Source organism: Peromyscus maniculatus, chromosome 19, assembly GCF_049852395.1.
Source record: "Peromyscus maniculatus bairdii isolate BWxNUB_F1_BW_parent chromosome 19, HU_Pman_BW_mat_3.1, whole genome shotgun sequence".
NCBI lineage: Eukaryota > Metazoa > Chordata > Mammalia > Rodentia > Cricetidae > Peromyscus > Peromyscus maniculatus.
In genome coordinates, this window is record NC_134870.1 from 69,232,150 (window position 1) to 69,250,789 (window position 18,640).

The 18,640-nt window shown below is 43.8% G+C and overlaps 1 protein-coding gene across 1 annotated transcript in view; it reads left to right on the forward strand.

Annotated features, from left to right (window-relative positions):
- Pstpip2 (proline-serine-threonine phosphatase interacting protein 2) overlaps positions 1-18,640 on the forward strand; it is a 94,681-nt gene that overhangs the window by 56,739 nt on the left and 19,302 nt on the right. The window contains exons 3-6 of the mRNA XM_015992682.3: positions 252-329; positions 2,796-2,830; positions 7,409-7,515; positions 16,605-16,667. Of these exons, the coding sequence (XP_015848168.1) occupies positions 252-329; positions 2,796-2,830; positions 7,409-7,515; positions 16,605-16,667 (283 nt within the window). The remainder of the gene's footprint in view (positions 1-251; positions 330-2,795; positions 2,831-7,408; positions 7,516-16,604; positions 16,668-18,640) is intronic.

Sequence of the window (18,640 nt, forward strand, 5' to 3'; positions counted from 1 at the left end):
TGTTGACTCCTGGCCTTCCTGGCTTTACCTCCCGGTTCTGGGATTATAGGTGTGTACCACCATGCCTGGCTTTGAGTTTTATTTTAATTAATTAATTAATTTTAAATTACTGAGTCTTATATTTTACACAGTGACTTTACATCTGAACTTCTACAGTAAATGAACAACTTTCCTGCAGGGGCATTGTCTTATGTGTCTTAGCTAAGAACTCTATGCAGGACCCCTATGATTTTCTCTTCTGTTCCCTCTAGGGCATCAATTGAAGAGAAATATGGCAAAGATCTGCTGAGTCTCTCCAGGAAGAAGCCATGTGGACAGTCCGAGATCAAGTAGGTACCAGTCAGTGTCTTTCTGAGTCCTAGGCTGGCTCACTGCCCAGTGCCCCATTGTTTCAGCAAGTACAATTGAGTAACAGTTACAGTATATAAGATTAAAAGAATTAATTTTTTTCCTTTTTTTTCAATTGTGAAAAGTCTGTATCTTTTCATAGATCTTAACAGAACACAGAATTTGTGGTTCTAAGTTACCACAATTTTTTCAGTACAGACCCTTGCTGAAGAAACACAAGAAACACAGTGAAATTGAACATTTAGTTCATAATGCACACACACACACACACACACACACACGTTACTGTGACTACAATTCAACAATGCAATAGATTGAAGAATTAGATATACATAGATTTTTAGTGATGAACAGATGTAAAAAAAACCCTCAATTATACAGACTATGTTTATAAAAGAGTGAATTAAAAGCTTAAGTGGGGAGATTTTTAGAAATGTCCTAGAAATTTTGTAAAAGGATCAAATAGGAAAATGAAATCTTCCAGGCTAGAGGGAAAAGACGATTTCAGAGCTGGGAGATGCCTCTGTGGTTGAAGTATTATCTACACAAGCGTGATGGCCATAGTTCAGTTCCCCAGAACCGATGTCAATGCTGGATGATGTGGAAGCCTGTAATTCCAACCTTAGAAGGTGGAGTCAGGGGATCCCCAGAGTTAACTGGATAGATAGCGTGGCTAGCCATATCAGTGAGCTCTGGGTTTGATTGAGAGACCCTGCCTCAGAGAATGAGTAGAAGACTGATAGAGGATGATTCTTAGCATCAACTTCAACCTTGAGCCTTTACATGCACATGTGTGTATGCTCACATACATGCCCACACATGTGGAGACATGCATGTTCATACACACGTACAACATGCATAAAAACAGTAAAGAAAAAAAAATGTTAAGGAGCCGGGCAGTGGTGGCACACACCTTTAATCTCAGCACTTGGGAGGCAGAGGCAGGTGGATTTCTGTGAGTTCGAGGCCAGCCTGGGCTACAGAGCGAGAGCCTGTCTTGAAAAACAAAACAAAACAAAACAAAAAAAAGTTAAGGGTTTAGTTAGGAGAAATAAATTGAAGAGAAATATTATACAGCACTGTGATTGTAGTTAATAGCAATGCATTATTCTTAAAAAGAATTGAAAGTAGATTGTAAGTGTACCACTCCAAAACAGTGGTAAAGATGTGAGGTAATGGATATACTAATTACTTTATTGAGCCATTCCACAATGCATACAGATTTCAAAATATCACGTTGCACATGGTAAAGATGCACAATTTTATTTTTCAATTAAGAGAAAGAAGCTGTAAAAAAGGAATAGGCTTGACCTATAGTTTCTGATCAGTAAGTATATGCTGAGTGTAGTGACCTACACCTTCAGTCCCAGCACTCGGGAATCAGAGGCAGGTGGATCTCTCTGAGTTCGAGGTCAGTCTGGTCTACAAGGTGAGTTCCAGGACAGCCAGAGGTACAGAGACTCAATCTCAGAAAAAAAAAAAAAAAGCATGTGATGACTTTCTGGAAAAGGAGTCAGTTGAGAGCCAGGGTTTGAGCTGGGGCATGGTGGGGAATGCCTGTAATCCTAGCATTTGGAAAGTGGAGGCAGGAGAGTTAGGAATTTAAGGCTGACTTCAGCTGCATAGCAAGCCCGGATAGGTGAGATGCTGTCTCAGTTTGTACACCACCCCCCGCCCTCCCCGCAGAAACTCACTGAAAGTGCACACTAGGATTGGAGCTCTCTCTTTATTTGCTTCATTTTCATATTCAAATGACAACATGTTCTTATGAGAAAGGGATTGTACCTAGAGTTTTCCTGCCTTGCCCACAGTCAGGACAAATCTCTGTCACCCAGCAGTCCCACAGCCGCTCAGACCCAACCAAATAAACACAGAGACTTATATTGCTTACAAACTGTATGACCATGGCCGGCTTCTTGCTAACTGTTCTTATAGCTTAAATTAATCCATTTCCATAAATCTATACCTTGCCATGTGGCTCGTGGCTTACCAGCATCTTCACATGCTGCTTGTCATGGCGGTGGCTGGCAGTGTCTCCTTCTGCCTTCCTGTTCTTTCTTTTCTCCTCTCTGTTAGTCCCGCCTATACTTCCTGCTTAGCCACTGGCCAATCAGTGTTTTTTTTAATTGACCAATCAGAGTAATTTAACATACAGACCATCCCACAGCAAGGAATCAGATTCCTATATTATCACCGGGGAAGATAAAATGCAGAGTTTTCACATTTGGCTCTAGCCAGGGCAGACAGTGCGGAACTGTTTATGCCAGGGATTGAGGAGGTCAGTCTTAAGAGGTTTTGGTCTTTTACTGTTTTCTGAGGTTCAAGGGTAAACATGAATCTGGAGTCCCCAGGTGAAGACGTGGCAAAGAGAGGCACGTGAAAACATTGTGATAAAATTAGATAGATGATTTCCAGAGCTGAAATTGTATTATGTACTTGTTTTTCAGTACCTTGAAGAGAGCCCTCGAGGTCTTCAAGCAGCGTAAGTTAATTATTTAAAATTTTATTTTATATGTATGGGTGTTTTGCCTGCATGCATGCCTGTATACCATGTGTGTGCCTGGTGCCCACAGAGGCCAGAAGAGGGCATTAGATCCCCTTGAACTGGAGTTACGGTGGCTGTCAATGTCATGTAGGTGCTGGGAATTGAATATGGGTCCTCTGGAAGAGTAGCCAGTACTCTTACTGCTCAGCCACCACTCCAGTCCCTAGTGCAATCATCGGTAGGCTCTGTCTCTTTCTTCTAAGGTGAGTTCTATTTTGAACAGTAGTTTAACATTGGGTAGAAAGATTTAACACAGCCATAAGGTGAGAAAAAGCTCTGCAGAGTAGAAATGAGCCAGACTCTTCACATCTACCTGTCACTTGGATAGTGTGGTTAGCACAGATGCATGGGCTCATCTGAGGTTCTGACTCAGGGGTTTGGAGTAGGGCCTGAGATTCTGTGTGCTCTTAAGTTCCAAACAGGAATAACAGCATGCAAGGACATTCTGTCCTGTGTTGTTTTTAACTCAGAGATATCGTTATGTGAGTGCTTGTCTGTACCTTACTTGATTCTGACAGACTTACCCAGCCTCTCATATATTTTTGTGTGGCTTTTCGCTTCCCAGAGATAATTCTGCCGGACTTCAGTCACTGGGGGCAACGTTGTAACTGTCTTGCCACTTCTCCCAGATTTTCAGACATTTTAAAAATCATTTTTATGCAGAAGAAATCTTTATTTTCTAGTGTGTGTATTTGTGTGTGAAAGGGTATGTGAGTGTAGAGGTCAGAGCACCACTTTGTGGGATCTTCACCTTTAACCTTGTTGAAGCAGGATCCCTCTTGTTTTTACTGTACGGCCTCCTCCAGGCTAGCTGACCCCCAAGATTCTGGGACTTTCTCCGATCGGCGCCTCCCATCTCTCTGGGAGTACTAGATCTTAGATGTATGTCACACATCCGGCTTTTTTCATGGCTCTAGGAATCTAACTGAAGTCGTCAGACTTGCTTGGCCAGTGGTTTTTCCCGATGGGATGGCCCCAGCTCTACAAGACATTTTAATTAGGGCAGTCTTCAAAGAAACATATTACCTGGCCATTCTTTGCTCCTATTGTAATCTGGCACGTGGTCCCACCTGCCCCTCCCCAGACCTGCTCTTTTAATGGACACTAGCAATCTTTCTCTAGTTCAGAGTATGTCAGGCATCATGGGCTTTTCTCACCCACTTTGGCATGTTCATTGATGTTGTCCTAGTTTGGTTTTGAATCTGACCTGGAACTACACCAGCAGATTTTTATTAGTTACAGTAACGTGGAGACAATCAGGAGCTGGGAGGTCTGGGATGAGACCTGTCACGTTACTCTTCAGGGAGTCCTGCCCAGCTCAGTGTTCCTCAGGGTTTCTGCTTCCGGGGCTTTCTGTCCTTCCTTGTAGGGGATTTCCAGGTGAAGGGTGTCAAAGGGCACAGTGTGTATGACTGATGCTGGAAGTGTTTCTGTAGCTGGTTGAGTGCTGTTCCGTCAGAACCCCTGTTATCTGCTTCCTGTCATACTATGGTATGACTGTGTCCTAATACAGGAGACTTCTGACCCATCACGTGAGAGGATTTCCCCCATAACGACTAAGCAATCCCTTCCGCAATAGAAGCTGGCCAGTGTCCTCTGGTCCTGCTCAGTTGTCACACTATCATCCTGGAGGTAATCAGATCCTGTACTCTGAAGGCTCAGCTCCCACTATAGTTACCTGTCCCAAGGCTCCTACCTGTGCCCACCAACAGGCTGAAGATCAGGTTCCCACAACCCCCATTTGGTTCAATACATTTACCCCAGTAGCTCCAGGAACTTAGGGAAAGAATTACCCTTGCTGGTTTATAATGAAGGATATTACAAAGGAAATGGATTAAGGTGAGGGGGCAGAAGTGGGGTGTGTGTGTGCGAGGAACTTTTATGCCCTTTCTGAGCACACTGTGCAGGAATGGGTTCAGCAGGCTTCAGCCACACCCAGTAATCACCGCATGCTTAGCTATTAGGAAGCTCCCAAAGCTGTCTCTGTTTTGATTTTTATGGAGACCTCATTGGATAGACACGCTTGTTAACAGACTGAGTGGGAAAGCCAGTTGGGAGCTTCAGAGTCTTCCTGGCCTCTGGAGTACCATGTCTACCTGCAGTGCATGGGGTGAGACTCCTCTGGAGGGAACTGGGTCCTTTGACCCACTACCAGACAAGATAAAGAACACAAAGAAACCCTGTCTCAAAACAAAACAAAACAAAACAAAACATAAAAAGAATTTCTTTATGGTCCACTAAAGGCAGAGAGAGATCAGTTTTCACAATCTTCCTTGGCCAGGGGTCACAAAAGCAGCAAGATGAATCAACATTTCATATATATTATACACTACAGGTGTACAAGATACATAAATAAATACTCCTCTGAACTTCTCCACTGACAGTGTCTTCTTTTCTCTTGAGTTCGGTGATGGATGTTCTTCTCATGGAGATGCAGTGTCCTTCCATGTCCCTTATTTACAATACACCGAGGAGCCAAGTGTGTTGGAGCAAAGAGCTTAGGCATAGCTCGGCTCACCCCAGTAGTCGACTTTTTCCACTCTTACTTGTTTTCCATCTCCCTCAAAAAACAGTGCGATTGTCTCTGCCGTGGTAGCACATGCCGGTAATCGGAGCACTCAGGAGGCAGAGACAGGAGGATCCTGAGTTCCGTTAAGTTAAAATTGTGTCCTTAAAGAGCTGGAGGACTGACTCAGTGGCACTTGTCATGCAAGTGTAAGGACCTGGGCTCACATCCCAGGAGCACACATAAAACCAGACATGGCAGTGCCCACCTGCCATCCCAGGAGCTCACTAAAACCAGACATGGCAGTGCCCACCTGCCATCCCAGGAGCACACATAAAACCAGACATGGCAGTGCCCACCTGCCATCCCAGGAGCACACATAAAACCATCCCAGGCAGAAGCGGGAGAATTCTCAGACTCACGAGCTTGGTGTGCAGAGTGGGAAAACCGAAAGGAGAACCTGTCTCAAACAAGGTGGAAGGTGAGAGCTGCCATTCAGAAGTGTCCGCTGACCTCTACACATGCACGGTGACATGTGTGTTCCGGACTCACACAGGAAAATGCACATATTGCACACAAGATTTAAAAAAATTAAAGGTTTCTTAGGTCAGCCTTTCTAGTTTTAACAGCATGTTTCATATTATTATTATTTTTGAGACAGTTTCTCTCTAGGTAGCCCTGGCTGTCCTGGAACTCACTATGGGGATAAAGCTGGCCTCTCTTCTGCCTCTGCCTCCCAAGTGCTGAGATTAAAGGTGTGCGCAAACCACACCCAGACTAATTTGAGCAAAATACAAGTGTTTTTCTTTCTTTCTATTATAAAGACAAATAACCTTCAGAGGTCAAAACATTGCACAAATGTTTGATAAATGTTTATGCTCATGAGAGGCCAGAGATAGAAAGCACCCAGAGATCATCAAAAGAGGTAGAGAATCAAACTTAATGATTCTTTTTTATTTCTCATATTCATTGGTGTTTAACTTGCATGTGTGACTGTGTGAGAGTGTCAGATCCCCTGGAACTGGAGTTACAGACAGTTGTGAGCTGCCGTGTAGGTGCTAGGAATTGAGCCCAGGTCCTCTGGAAGAGCAGCCAGTTATTAACCTCTGAGCCATCTCTCCAGCCCCAAGAATCAAAATTGAAATTGTGATGATCTTAGTAGCACTCTAGTTCTATTTCTCTTGCTCTGATAAGATATTGACAAAAGAAATTAGGGAGAAAGAGTTTATATTCAGTGTATAATTCCAGTTACAGCCTATCACTCGAGGGAAGTCATCACACCCATGGTCAAGGTCAGAGAGTAATGATTACTATTACATGCATGCTCACTGGTTTGTTTGCTTGTGCTCGGCTGATTTTTCCACTGAGTTTTCAGGATCCCCTGACTGGGGAATGGTGCTGCCCCATAGTAGGTTGGATCTCCCCCATATCAATGAACTTGACAACATGCCCACAGGGTCTAAACCCTCATCGAGACTTTCTTTACAAGGCTGTGCCAAGTTGACAATCAAAGCTAACATCCTTCTCAGGATATAAGGTTGTTGACTGTAACCTTGGCTGCGCCCTCCCCGCCCCCCAGCCTGGGGTGTACAACTGGGTTAGTAACAGTGGCTCGAGGCTAAGCTAAAGACTTGGCTTTGAGCTGGGCAGTGGTGGCCAACACCTTTAATCACAGCACTTGAGACACAGAAGCAGGTGGATCTCTGAGTTTAAAGAGAGCCTGGTCTACAGAGTCCAGGATAGCCAGGGCTACACAGAGAAACCTTGTCTCAAAACAAAAAACAAAAAACAAAAACAAAAACAAAAAAACAAAAAACAACAACAAAAAAAACCACCTTTGGTCTTGGTTGGGCACAAGAAGGACCTCAGTAAGTGTTGGTGACCAAAGAAAATTCTTAATTTTGTTTCTTGCTCCAGATTTGGATGTATAGTTTTGAATCATTGTGTATATTTGAATTTAGACGCATATGGACCTTGACTTTGTTTTATTTACACATTCTTTTTTACAGAAGTAGACAATGTGGCCCAGTGTCACATCCAGCTTGCGCATACTCTGAGAGAAGAGGCCAGGAAGATGGAGGAATTCAGGGAAAAGCAAAAGCTGCAGCGGAAAAAGGTTAGTTTCGTGGATGTGTTACAGTATCACTTTCTTCTGCAGAGAAATCTCAGGCATGCCTGTTCCTAAATTGCTCAACATGCTGGGCGTAGTGGCACACTTTTAATCCCAGCACTCAGGAGGCAGAGGCAGGTGGAGCTCTGAGGTAGAGGCCAGCCTGGGCTACATAGTGAGTTCCCAGACATCGAGATCTACATAGTGTGACCCTGTCTCAAACAACAACAACACCCCAAACAACAACAACAACAACAACAACAACAACAACAACAACAACATCCCTGCACAACTTGGTTCCCACCCCTAATATAATCATAACCATTTTCTGGCCTGAAAAATGACATATTGGAGTCTTCATGTAGAGACTCAATATGGAAACATGTACCCCGTACCCCAGGTCAGTCTTTCTTTAAAACAACTTGCAGGAGTGCTGGAGAAATAGTTCGAATGGTAAAATGCTTCCCATATAAGCATGGACCTGTGATTTTAGACACCAAGAACCTGGGCCACATCCTTACAGGATTCAGTGGTTCTGTTTGCGGTCTCTCTTCCTTTCAGATCCGCTGCCCCGTCACACTTGTTTTTATCAGACAAGACTGTGGCTGGAGACCTCTTTGCTCCCATCAGCAGCATCTAGCACACCCCAGCTAGTGAGCTTCCGGATCACACTCCTCCTAAGCTAGGCAACAGAGGAAGGGGGAAGAACTGGGAGAGACTCACGCTTTCCTTGAAGTTCATAATACCATGGCATAATCCCATTTTATAGCTAGAGAAACTGGCCCTGGGAAATCCAAGTTGTTTTGTTTTCAAAGCAGCTCTGGAGGCCCCCCCCCCTTTTTTTTTGGTTGTGAGCCTAGCCTTTACCGGCTGAGCCATCTCTCCAGCCCGCCTTTTTTTTTTTTTTATTTAAAGATGTATTAATTTTCATTTTATGTGTATGCATGTTTGCCTGCATGTATGTGTGTGCACTACATGTGTGCCTGGTGCCTGTGGAGCCAGACGAGGGTATCGAGCCCTTGAAACTGGAGTTACAGACTGTTGTGAACCATTGTGTGGGTGCTGGGAACTGAACCCAGGTCTGCTGGATGAGCAGCCAGTGCTGTTAACTGCTGAGCCATCTCTCCAGGACCCACGGGACTTTTTCATTGACGGGATTAATTCCACATACCTGAAAGGTGTTGGGAGTGAATAAGAGTTTTTATGCTAAATGCAGTCAGTGTTTGGGGACTTGGAAGGATCAAGAAATAAGCAGGCACAATTAAATTCTTTTTTATTTTGTTCCTGAAAAACTTGGATATGTAAGTTGACGCTTTAGTCAAGTAGAGCCCTTCAAGAATGTCTTTCAAGACTGGAAGGCTGACACCAAAGATTTCTATTCAGATCTCTGTGGACATTTGGGGACCTGTCATCCTTCCTGGAGGACTCTTTGGAATCCTTCCTGTATCCTAGCTTTTGACGGTATCTGACGTTGTTTCTACAGTCTGTGCATCCAACCAACGGCCAGTATTCAGGCTGATTCTATCCTAACCTCTCAAGAGGAGCAACTTTGCCTGCAGTTTTAAGTTGGAGTCTGGGTCGGCACTGGTGTGTCAGGCTGCCTGCAGCACCTTAAAAACCTCCTTGTCTCACACTCACCATCATTTCACGAGCTGCATTTCCCTTTGTGTGTGTGTGTGAGAGACATGGTCTTGTGAAGCCCAGACTGGCCTCCAGCTCAGCATATGTATGGCTGAGTCTCCTGTCTCCACCTCCGAGTACTGGGACTGTAGACGTGTGCTGCTATGCCTGGCCCAAGAGCTGCTTTTTGCACACTGCTGCCCCTTCCCATTTCTCAGCTGGTGCCTGTGCAATCAGTGTCTCTTAGCATGAAGGACAGATGCTGACGGTTAAGGAACACCACATCAAATGGTTTCACTTGTTCTTTCAAGCTTGCGCGTCACTCTTGAGGTTCATCTATCCCAAAGCCCTTTTCCAAGCAGAAGTATTGTGTGTACTGAACTCATTGGATGGAAGATTCTTTTGTCTGACATTGCCCAGTCTGCCACTTCTTTAAGGAAATTACAGGTTGTTCTGGTTTTTGAGACAGGGTCTCCCTATGTAGCCCTGTAACTCTATATCTCCAGGCTGGTCTCTAACTCATAGAGATCTCCCTTGTCTCTGCCTCCCAATTGCTGTGCACCACCGTACCCAACACCAGGTGATTTTTTTTTAAAGTTACCTTTTACTTATCTATTTTTCTAATAATTTATTTATTTTTATGAGCACTGATGTTTTGTCTACATGTATGCCTATGTGAGGGTGTCAGATCCCCTGAAATTGGAGTTATAGACAGTTGTGAACTGCCATGTGGGTTCTGGGACTTGAACCCTGGTTCTCTTGGAGAGCAGCCAGTGCTCTTAACCACTGAGCCATCTCTCCAGCCCCTTACTTTTTTTTAAAAAATTTTTTTCCTTTTATTTTATTTTACAATACCATTCAGTTCTACATATCAGCCACAGGTTCCCCTGTTCTCCCCCCTCCCACCTCCTCCCCTTACCCCCAGCCCCCCCCCCCCATTCCCACCTCCTCCAGGGCAAAGCCTCCTCCGAGGACTGCGATCAACCTGGTAGACTCAGTCCAGGCAGGTCCAGTCCCCTCCTCCCAGACTGAGCCAAGTGTCCCTGCATAAACTCCAGGTTTCAAACAGCCAACTCATGCACTGAGCACAGGACTCGGTCCCACTGCCTAGTTGCCTCCCAAACAGATCAAGCCAATCAACTGTCTCACCTATTCAGAGGGCCTGATCCAGCTGGGAGCCCCTCAGCCTTTGGTTCATAGTTCATACGTTTCCATTCGTTTGGCTATTTTTTTTTCAATAACTGAGTAAAACCGAAATTTATTATAAGCCACAGTCGTCCTAGGGACCTCCATGCTATATATATATATATATATATATATATATATATATATATATATATATAGCCTGTACATACCATGACTGTCTTTCTGGGTTTGGGTTACCTCACTCAGGATGATTTTTTCTAGTTCCATCCATTTGCCTGCAAATTTCATGCTTTCATTGTTTTTCTCTGCTGAGTAGTACTCCATTGTGTATATGTACCACATTATTTTTATCCATTCTTCCATTGATGGGCATCTAGGTTTTTTCCAGGTTCTGGCTATTACAAATAGTGCTGCTATGAACATAGCTGAGCATGTATCTTTATGGTATGAATCAGCATTCCTTGGGTATATGCCCAAGAGTGGGATGGCTGAGTCTTGAGGTAGTTCGATTCCTAATTTTCTGAGAAACCGCCATACTGATTTCCACAGTGGTTGTACAAGTTTACATTCCCACCAACAGTGGAGGAGTATTCCCTTTGCTCCACATCCTCTCCAACATTGACTGTCATTGGTGTTTTTGATTGTAGCCATTCTGACAGGTGTAAGGTGGTATCTCAGAGTCGTTTTGATTTGCATTTCTCTGTGATTAAGGATGCTGAGCATTTCTTTAAATGTCTTTCAGCCATTTGTGATTCTTGTTTTGTGAATTCTCTGTTTAGCTCTTTAGGCCATTTTTTAATTGGACTGTTCAGTATTTTGATGTCTAGTTTCTTGAGTTCTTTATATACTGTGGAGATCAATCCTCTGTCAGATGTGGGGTTGGTTAAGGTCTTTTCCCATTCTGTTCAGCCCCTTACTTTTATTTCAATCTATTTTTAATTGAAATAAGATTGCATCACCTTCCTCTCTCTCTCTAGCCTTTCTTAGCTACCCACCTCCAATCCCTCCCATGTTCCCCCTCCACAAAGAGTTATTTTTTTAATTTTTAAGTGTGTGTGTGTGTGTGTGTGTGTGTGTGTGTGTGTGTGTGTATTTGTGTATGTGTGTGGGTGTCCATGGAGGCCCAGGATCCACTGGAACTAGAGTTACAGGGGTTTGTGAGCCACCTGACATGGGTGCTGGGAACCAAACTTGGGTTCTCTTAACTGCTGAGTTATCTCTCCAGCCCTGAAATGACAATTTTCTTGTCTCTTCTCTCCTCCCACTCCCCGTCTCCCTCTCCACTTCTTCAGGCAGGGTTTCTCTATATAGCCCTGGCTGTCCTGGAACTCAATACATAGAGCCAACTGGCCTGGAACTCACAGAGATCCACCTGCTTCTGCTTCCTGAGTGCTGGGATTAAAGGCGTGGGCCACCGCAGCCCAGCTGAAATGACAGCCAAAGAGCTTGGAGGTTGGAAAGGTGGCTCCGCAGTTGAGTGTGTACCGCCCTCGCAGAGGATCTGAGTTCAGTTCTCAGCACCATGTGAGATGGCTGATGACCACCTGTAACTCACCTCCAGGGGTATGCAGTCCTTCCAGCCTTCATGGGCACTGCATTCACATGTATGTGATCACACACAGACAGGCACAGACATACAATTAAAAAAAATGTAAGCTGAGTGAGGTGGCAGATGCCTTTAACACCCCAGAGGCAGAGGCAGGCAGATCTCTGCAAATTCAAGACCAAGCCTGGCTTATACAGTGAGTTCCAGGCCAGTGGGAATTACTTAATGTGGCCTTGTCTTCAAAAAAAAAAAAAAAAAAGGAAAGAAAAGAATAATTAAAAAGTTAAGGAGATATTGTGTCTCATGTGGAATAGTTAAAAAAATAAAAGGAAGCATAATACTTTAGTCAACCGAGCTGTGCATCTATGACTCCACTAAAAAGGGCCATTTTCTCACATCCTCAGGAGTCTTTAGCAGCCCTGGTCATTGCAGGAAGAGCTGTTAGCTCTGAAACTTTCCCGCTAACATGACGCACATCCAGTGAGTGGTTTGGGCTCAGAGGAGCAGCAGAGCAGCACATGCTCAATTCAAGTTCCCTTCTCAGCAGGAGACCCTTTCAAAACATCCAAAAGCCAGAAGTTTATTTAGAAAGTGGTAGTTATGTGTTTCACAATGGACTCTGGGGTGGCTTTGAGTACCTATTTTTTTTTAAAGAACATGCGTTAGGGGGAAAAAAAAGATGTGTCAATGCTAACTTCCCTTTTTAAAATTGTCACACTGCATGCTCTGGTCTTCCACTTCTTGGAAATAGAGCTATTTACACTCATCCAAAGACCAGTTGCTTGCTTGTTTTTGTTTTTTCTTTTCTTTCTTTTTCTCTTATGCAACTGGGTGAATCCAGGACCTTGGTTGTGCTGTACAAGCACAGTATTGAGCTGTGTCTCCACATGTAAGTTATCGATTTATTTTGAAAAGCCTATAGGGGGCTGGAGAGATGGCTCAGAGGTTAAGAGCACTGATTGCTCTTCCAGAAGTTCTGAGTTCAATTCCCATCAACCACATGGTGGCTCACAACCATCTGTAATGAGATCTGGTGTCCTCTTCTGCCCTGCAGTCATACATGCTGTATACATAGTAAATAAATAAACCTTTAAAAAAAGCCTAATAAATTCTTAAGTAGAATGTTTTATGCCTTTAATTTTTTTTCAAGATTTAAAAATCTTTAATCCCAGTACTTGGGAGGCAGAGGCATGCAGATCTCTATGAGTTCAAGGCCAGCCTGGTCTACATAGTAAGATCCAGGACAGCCAAGGCTACATAGTGAGACCCTGTCTCAAAAGACAAATGAACAAAACTTTATCTTGTATGTATGAGTGTTTTGTTTGCATATGTCTGCATATCATGTGAATGTCTGGTGCCCATGGAGGTTAGAAGGAGGTGTCAGAGATACCCCTGAACAAGGGTTGCTGATGTTATGAGCCACCATGTGGATACTGGGAATTGAACCCAGGTCCTTTTCACGAGCAACAAGCGTTCTTAATTGATGAATCATCACTCTAGTCCTGTTTTCTTATTTTAAATTACATTTTTATTTTCTACATGTGTGAGTGCATGAGTGTGTGCATGTATATGTGTTCATGCCATAGTGTATATGTGAAAATCAGAGGACAGCTTGTAAGAGCTGGTTCTCTTCTTTCACTGTGTTGGTCCCAGGGATTGAATTCATGTTATCAGGCTCGGTAGCAAGTGTCCTTATCTACTGAGACATCTTACTGGTTCCATAATTGATTTGTTTAGTAGACTGGGGCAGGGGAAATGTAGGAGGGTGGCTGGTCAATGTTTATAGCTGCTTACCTCTGCAAGTAGTGTTTTCTTGGGGATGAGCACCAAGATGGACATATTCTCCTTCCACTAAACACAGAACATAGCCAGACAGTCTGATGTGATATAGAATCAGGAAACATATGATGAGTCCTCTACAGTAAAGGAAAGGAAAGGAAGGTCCCATCTGAACACCTAATAGGGACATACAAACTCACCTGGGGCTGGTGAAGCCTTCTGGAGGAAGTCACCTCTGTAAACTGTTTGCTGTCCCACCCATTCCCAAATACTCAGAAACTGCTTCCCAAATAATTGACTCAGAGGCTTAATATAAATTATATAAATGCTCAGCCAATAGCTCAGGCTTATTACTAACTAGCTCTTACATTTTATATTTTTCATTGTGAGCCTAGCCTTTAATGTCGGAGCTATCCCTCCAGCCCAGCTCTTACATTTTAAGTTAACCCATATTCCTTATTTACACTCTTTATTAGCAAGGCACATTAATCTCCTGCTCCCTCTGCATCTGGTTGCTGACTCTGGCCTTCTACTTCCCATCATTCTTAGTTTGGTCACCCTGCCTATATTTCCTTTCTGGCTACTGGCCAATCAGTGTTTTATTAAACCAATTCAAGTGACAAATCTTTTCAGTGTACAGGAGGATTATTCCACAGCACATCTGTATGCTAAAGCTACTGTTAGAGGCCACTACTGAGGTAATGAGAACGGAGCCTGGCATTCCTTGGGGTAGGCAGGGTGAGGAGGGTGTGTGGATATCCTTCCCAGTAATCTGCCCCAGAGTTACTTGGATCCTTCACAAATCTCTTCTCCTTTTCCCTTCCTATTCTTTATTCTACTCTATAGATGAGATGGTTGAGTTTTTGCATACTTTGTGTTACCAATAATAAAACACATCTGAGCAGAAAACCTGAATGCTAAAAGAGCCTCTCTCCCCAAAACACATGCAAGAGAATTTGGACTCACTGAGATCATCCTGAGTGGGTCACCCTGTGAGTGAGCATGGACACAAGAAGATTTAGGTCAAAGCTACTTAGCAGATAGAGATAGACCCGATGTGCCACCACTAACTCCCTGAGTGGGCTTGAGCACTGCATATCACTCCAGGGTCCAGAAATTACCCATGATTGCTTAGAGTCAATGGCTGCTCTTTAGGACCTTGACAACTATTAAATGCTGGTGTCCCTGGGAAGGCAGATGGAGAATGGTAGGAAGTGAAGAGGTAGTGTGAGTCACTCAGCGCCTGAGAAGGGCCTAAAGTAGATGCTCTACAGAACTTGGAGATAAGGAGACATCTTGGGCTATCAACTATAAACTAGTAGCAACCATCAACTGGATAAGTAGCAAAGTGTATACTTGGACTAAAAGGGCCGTGGCAAAGCCAACACAGCTAATTGATCTGGTCAAGTAGCCTAGGAAAATCAGCTGTGATTAGTGAAGGAGTAAAACTAGTCGGTTGTGTGAACTTCAACTCCCTGGCAACCGTGTCCAGGATCTGTCATGTGTCTTTCTGTGTGGGACTCATGTTGGAGCCCTGTCACTGTGTCTGCCTTATCTTCTTCATTAGCAGGCAAACAGCTGCTTCCTGGAATCTTTGTTTTACAGAAGGCTAGGAGGAAAATTCTGGGTTCTTTGACGCTCCCGTGAGGGAATTTCATTTATCCCACTTGAAGTGAGCCCACCATACGTATTTCATCCAAATATCCTGAAAATCCATCCATGCTTCTCTGTATGGTAATACATAAAAACTTAAATTCTTTATGTATCCAGTAGGAGCTGCATTTGAATTTCACTCTCAGTAAGACATAAGTAGGCTCATTGGTGCAAGTTTCAGCTTTCTTTATTTGCTGAATCTCTTAGTTGCTTTTCTGCTGCCATGTAGACACGGTGAACTAAGCGACTCATAGAAGAAAAAGTTTATCGTTGTTTCAGTTATAGAGGGTGATCCATGACCTCATTGCAGACAACATGGCGACAGGCCGACAGGCATGGCCCTGGAGCAGTAGCTGAGTGTTTAGTGTTGAGACAGTAACTAGGAGGCAGAGAGAAAGCTGGCTGGGAATGGCATGGGTTCACATGCCCTTCCCAGTATCACACCTCCTCCAAACAAGGCCACACACATTTCCTAACCCTTCCCCAAACAGTTCCACCAACGAGAGACCAGGCAATCAAATATACGAGCCTCTGGGGGCCATCCTCATCCAAACCCACCACATTGACTTTGTTTCTTTGGGCTCATGAAGCTCATTGCCATCACGAAAGTGGAGATGTAGTACTTGTACAGAAATGCTACTATGATCATGGAACTGCTTCACACACAAGTACTAGATAAGTGGGAGCCAGAACAATTGTTTCTAAGAGGTAGGTATTTATTATAAGCAGCATAGTTTTGATTAACAAAAGTACCACCATCGCAACTCCAATGGAGACATTGTGCTCAAGGGAACTACGCGGTTTACCTCGCTGGGTTAGATGAGGCAGAGGATCGTAGAGCAGTCTCTGTTAGCACTGCTACAGACACATCCTTCTTTCCCTGGCAACTTGTTGTAAAGCGGATGTCATCGATGGGCCACAGAAGTGGAGGTGGAGTTCCTCATTTGCCTGTGCCGACATAACTTCCAGAATAAAGTCGCTCTTAAAATACAAATGGTATTTTAAACAAAAGTTTAAAATTCCTCCTTGAAACCCAGGTCCTTTGATTCTTGATTCACCAAAGGAAGCACTCCATGGTGATCAGTGAGTCCCTGGTGATGTTTTGAGCCTTCAGGACCTGGTGTGTGAGTGCCCAGGCTAAATAACATGCAGCGTGTTTAACCGGTTGTGACTTCCTGAGCAAGGAGTTTAGTCTCTGTCTGTGCTGTCCTCATTTGTGATAGCACATTTGGCTTCTGGGTAACCCGAAAACTAAATCGGATAACCCACGTTGAACACTTAGTCCTCAAGACAAGCTGTTGTTAGCGGTCACTTACAGTTTTTATTGACAGTGTTTGTATTCTCTTCACAGACAGAAACTATAATGGACGCTGCCCACAAACAAAAGAACTCTCAATTCAAGAAAACCATGGATGTAAGTCACACTTGCTGCTGCTGTTTCTGTAATAGAGGCATTATCAGAAATTCTGCACATGAATATGCTCCTACCCAAATGATGTTTCAATGGTGTCATTTATCAGTGTGCTATTAAGGAAAACACTTGGCTTTCCTTGCTGTGAAGGCCTGGGGAAGCTTGAAATGGGCGAGTGTGGGTGCAGCAGTGTTCTTTCTGCTGGCGAGCTGGAGTAGAACTCTGTCCTCTGGGCATGGCGTGGCTATTGCCTTCTAAGTCAGAGTATCTGTGCCTACCAACACCCCTAGCAAGACTGGACCCCGTAACATTCTGTTCTGCAGGAGAGGGAGATTCACAGGGAAGCAAATGAGTGGTCACAAGCAGGATAAGGGGCCTCCCAAGGCCACGCCTTCAACAAGGACATGGGTGGATAACAGCTCTGGGTAGGGGCAGACTTTTCTTGTGCAGTGAAGCTACCTGTAAGTTGTCTACGTGACCCTTCACCCTTGATCCTATAAATATCCACAGTCAAACTCATTGGCCCACCAAGGTGGACTTGAGTGGTCTTTTGGTACCTGATGGGGGTGAGTAGGTGTTTGTTCATCTCTGCTGGAATAGTTAGCATGGCACCTGGAAAAAATAAAACCAGCTCACTGAAATATTGTAGGACATGATACAAAAGCATGCGATACACAAATGCACACACACACACACAAGTGTACACACACAGGCACACACACCTATGTACACAGAGACACACACATAGAGACACATGGAGACACACAAATACATACACGCAGGCACATATGTACACACATACAAATAAACACATACATATACTATTTATCTTGCATTTGAACTTTCTACTCCATAGCACTTCTGAACCTTGATTGTTGCTCATTTTACTGAATGACCCTTTTGTGTTTTAAGATATCTGGGAATTATAAGAGCCCCCTTTCACTTAAGTGACTTATTAACAATTCCTAGCAAGCTAGGAAGAAGTTGTTACAGTTTCCGTCCTAGCTTTTCATGAATCCTTAGTGCTCAATACAACCTCTTCTTTTAGATACATACACACTGCTACATCTGTAGCGTGTGTGGCTGTAATATGCTGTTGAAAGTATCACTCTGCTGACAGCGCATGCAGGCTATTCCTCTGCTTGCACTGATTCTTGGAGGAAACCGCATCAAAGCATTTGGTCAGGAGGGAATGTTGGTTGATGTAGAGTGCTGAAATAGTGCCAGGGAGTGTGTGTGTGTGTGTGTGTGTGTGTGTGTGTGTGTGTGTGTGTGTGTGTGTGTTTGGAGAAATCTGGGGCAAGTTTCCTCACATTAAAGTGAATGACTTTTAAAGAAAATCTACATGTCTTGATTGTTTCCTGTACCTACACACAGATTGTTGATTGTGTTAACCCACTTTGTGTTGCGGCAAAAACATCAGAGAAAACAACTTAAAATTTGGCGGGAAGGTTTGTTTTGGTTCACAGTTCCAGAGGCTTCTGTGTGTGGTTGCTTGGTCCTAAAGGGAGGCTGAGCATCATGGTGCAGGGTGGGTGGTAGAACAGAGCTGCCTGGGAAGCAGGAGACCACGAGGAAGGGTCTAGGGACAAGATACAGTCCCCTGAGTACCCACTGCCTTCAAGCAGGCCCCACCTCCTAAGTTTCTACTATCTTTCAATAGCCTGTCAACGAACTAACTCATCAATGGATTAACCCGATGATGGGGTCAGAGCACCCATGATTTAATCATTTCCCAAAGTGTTCTCTCTGACCACTGGTGAGTTTGGGATCAAGCATGAGGATCTGCACCAAAGCAAATATTGTCGTTAATTATTTTGCTTCCACTAATATAGTAATTTAGGAAATTTGAGAGAAAATTTCAAAATAATTTTGAAAATTTGTATTTGACTTTTTCCCTCTCACTGTTATAGTTTCTATTATTCTCTCTAGGATAAAACACTTTGGCAAAGGTAATCCAAGGAAAAGAAGGTTTA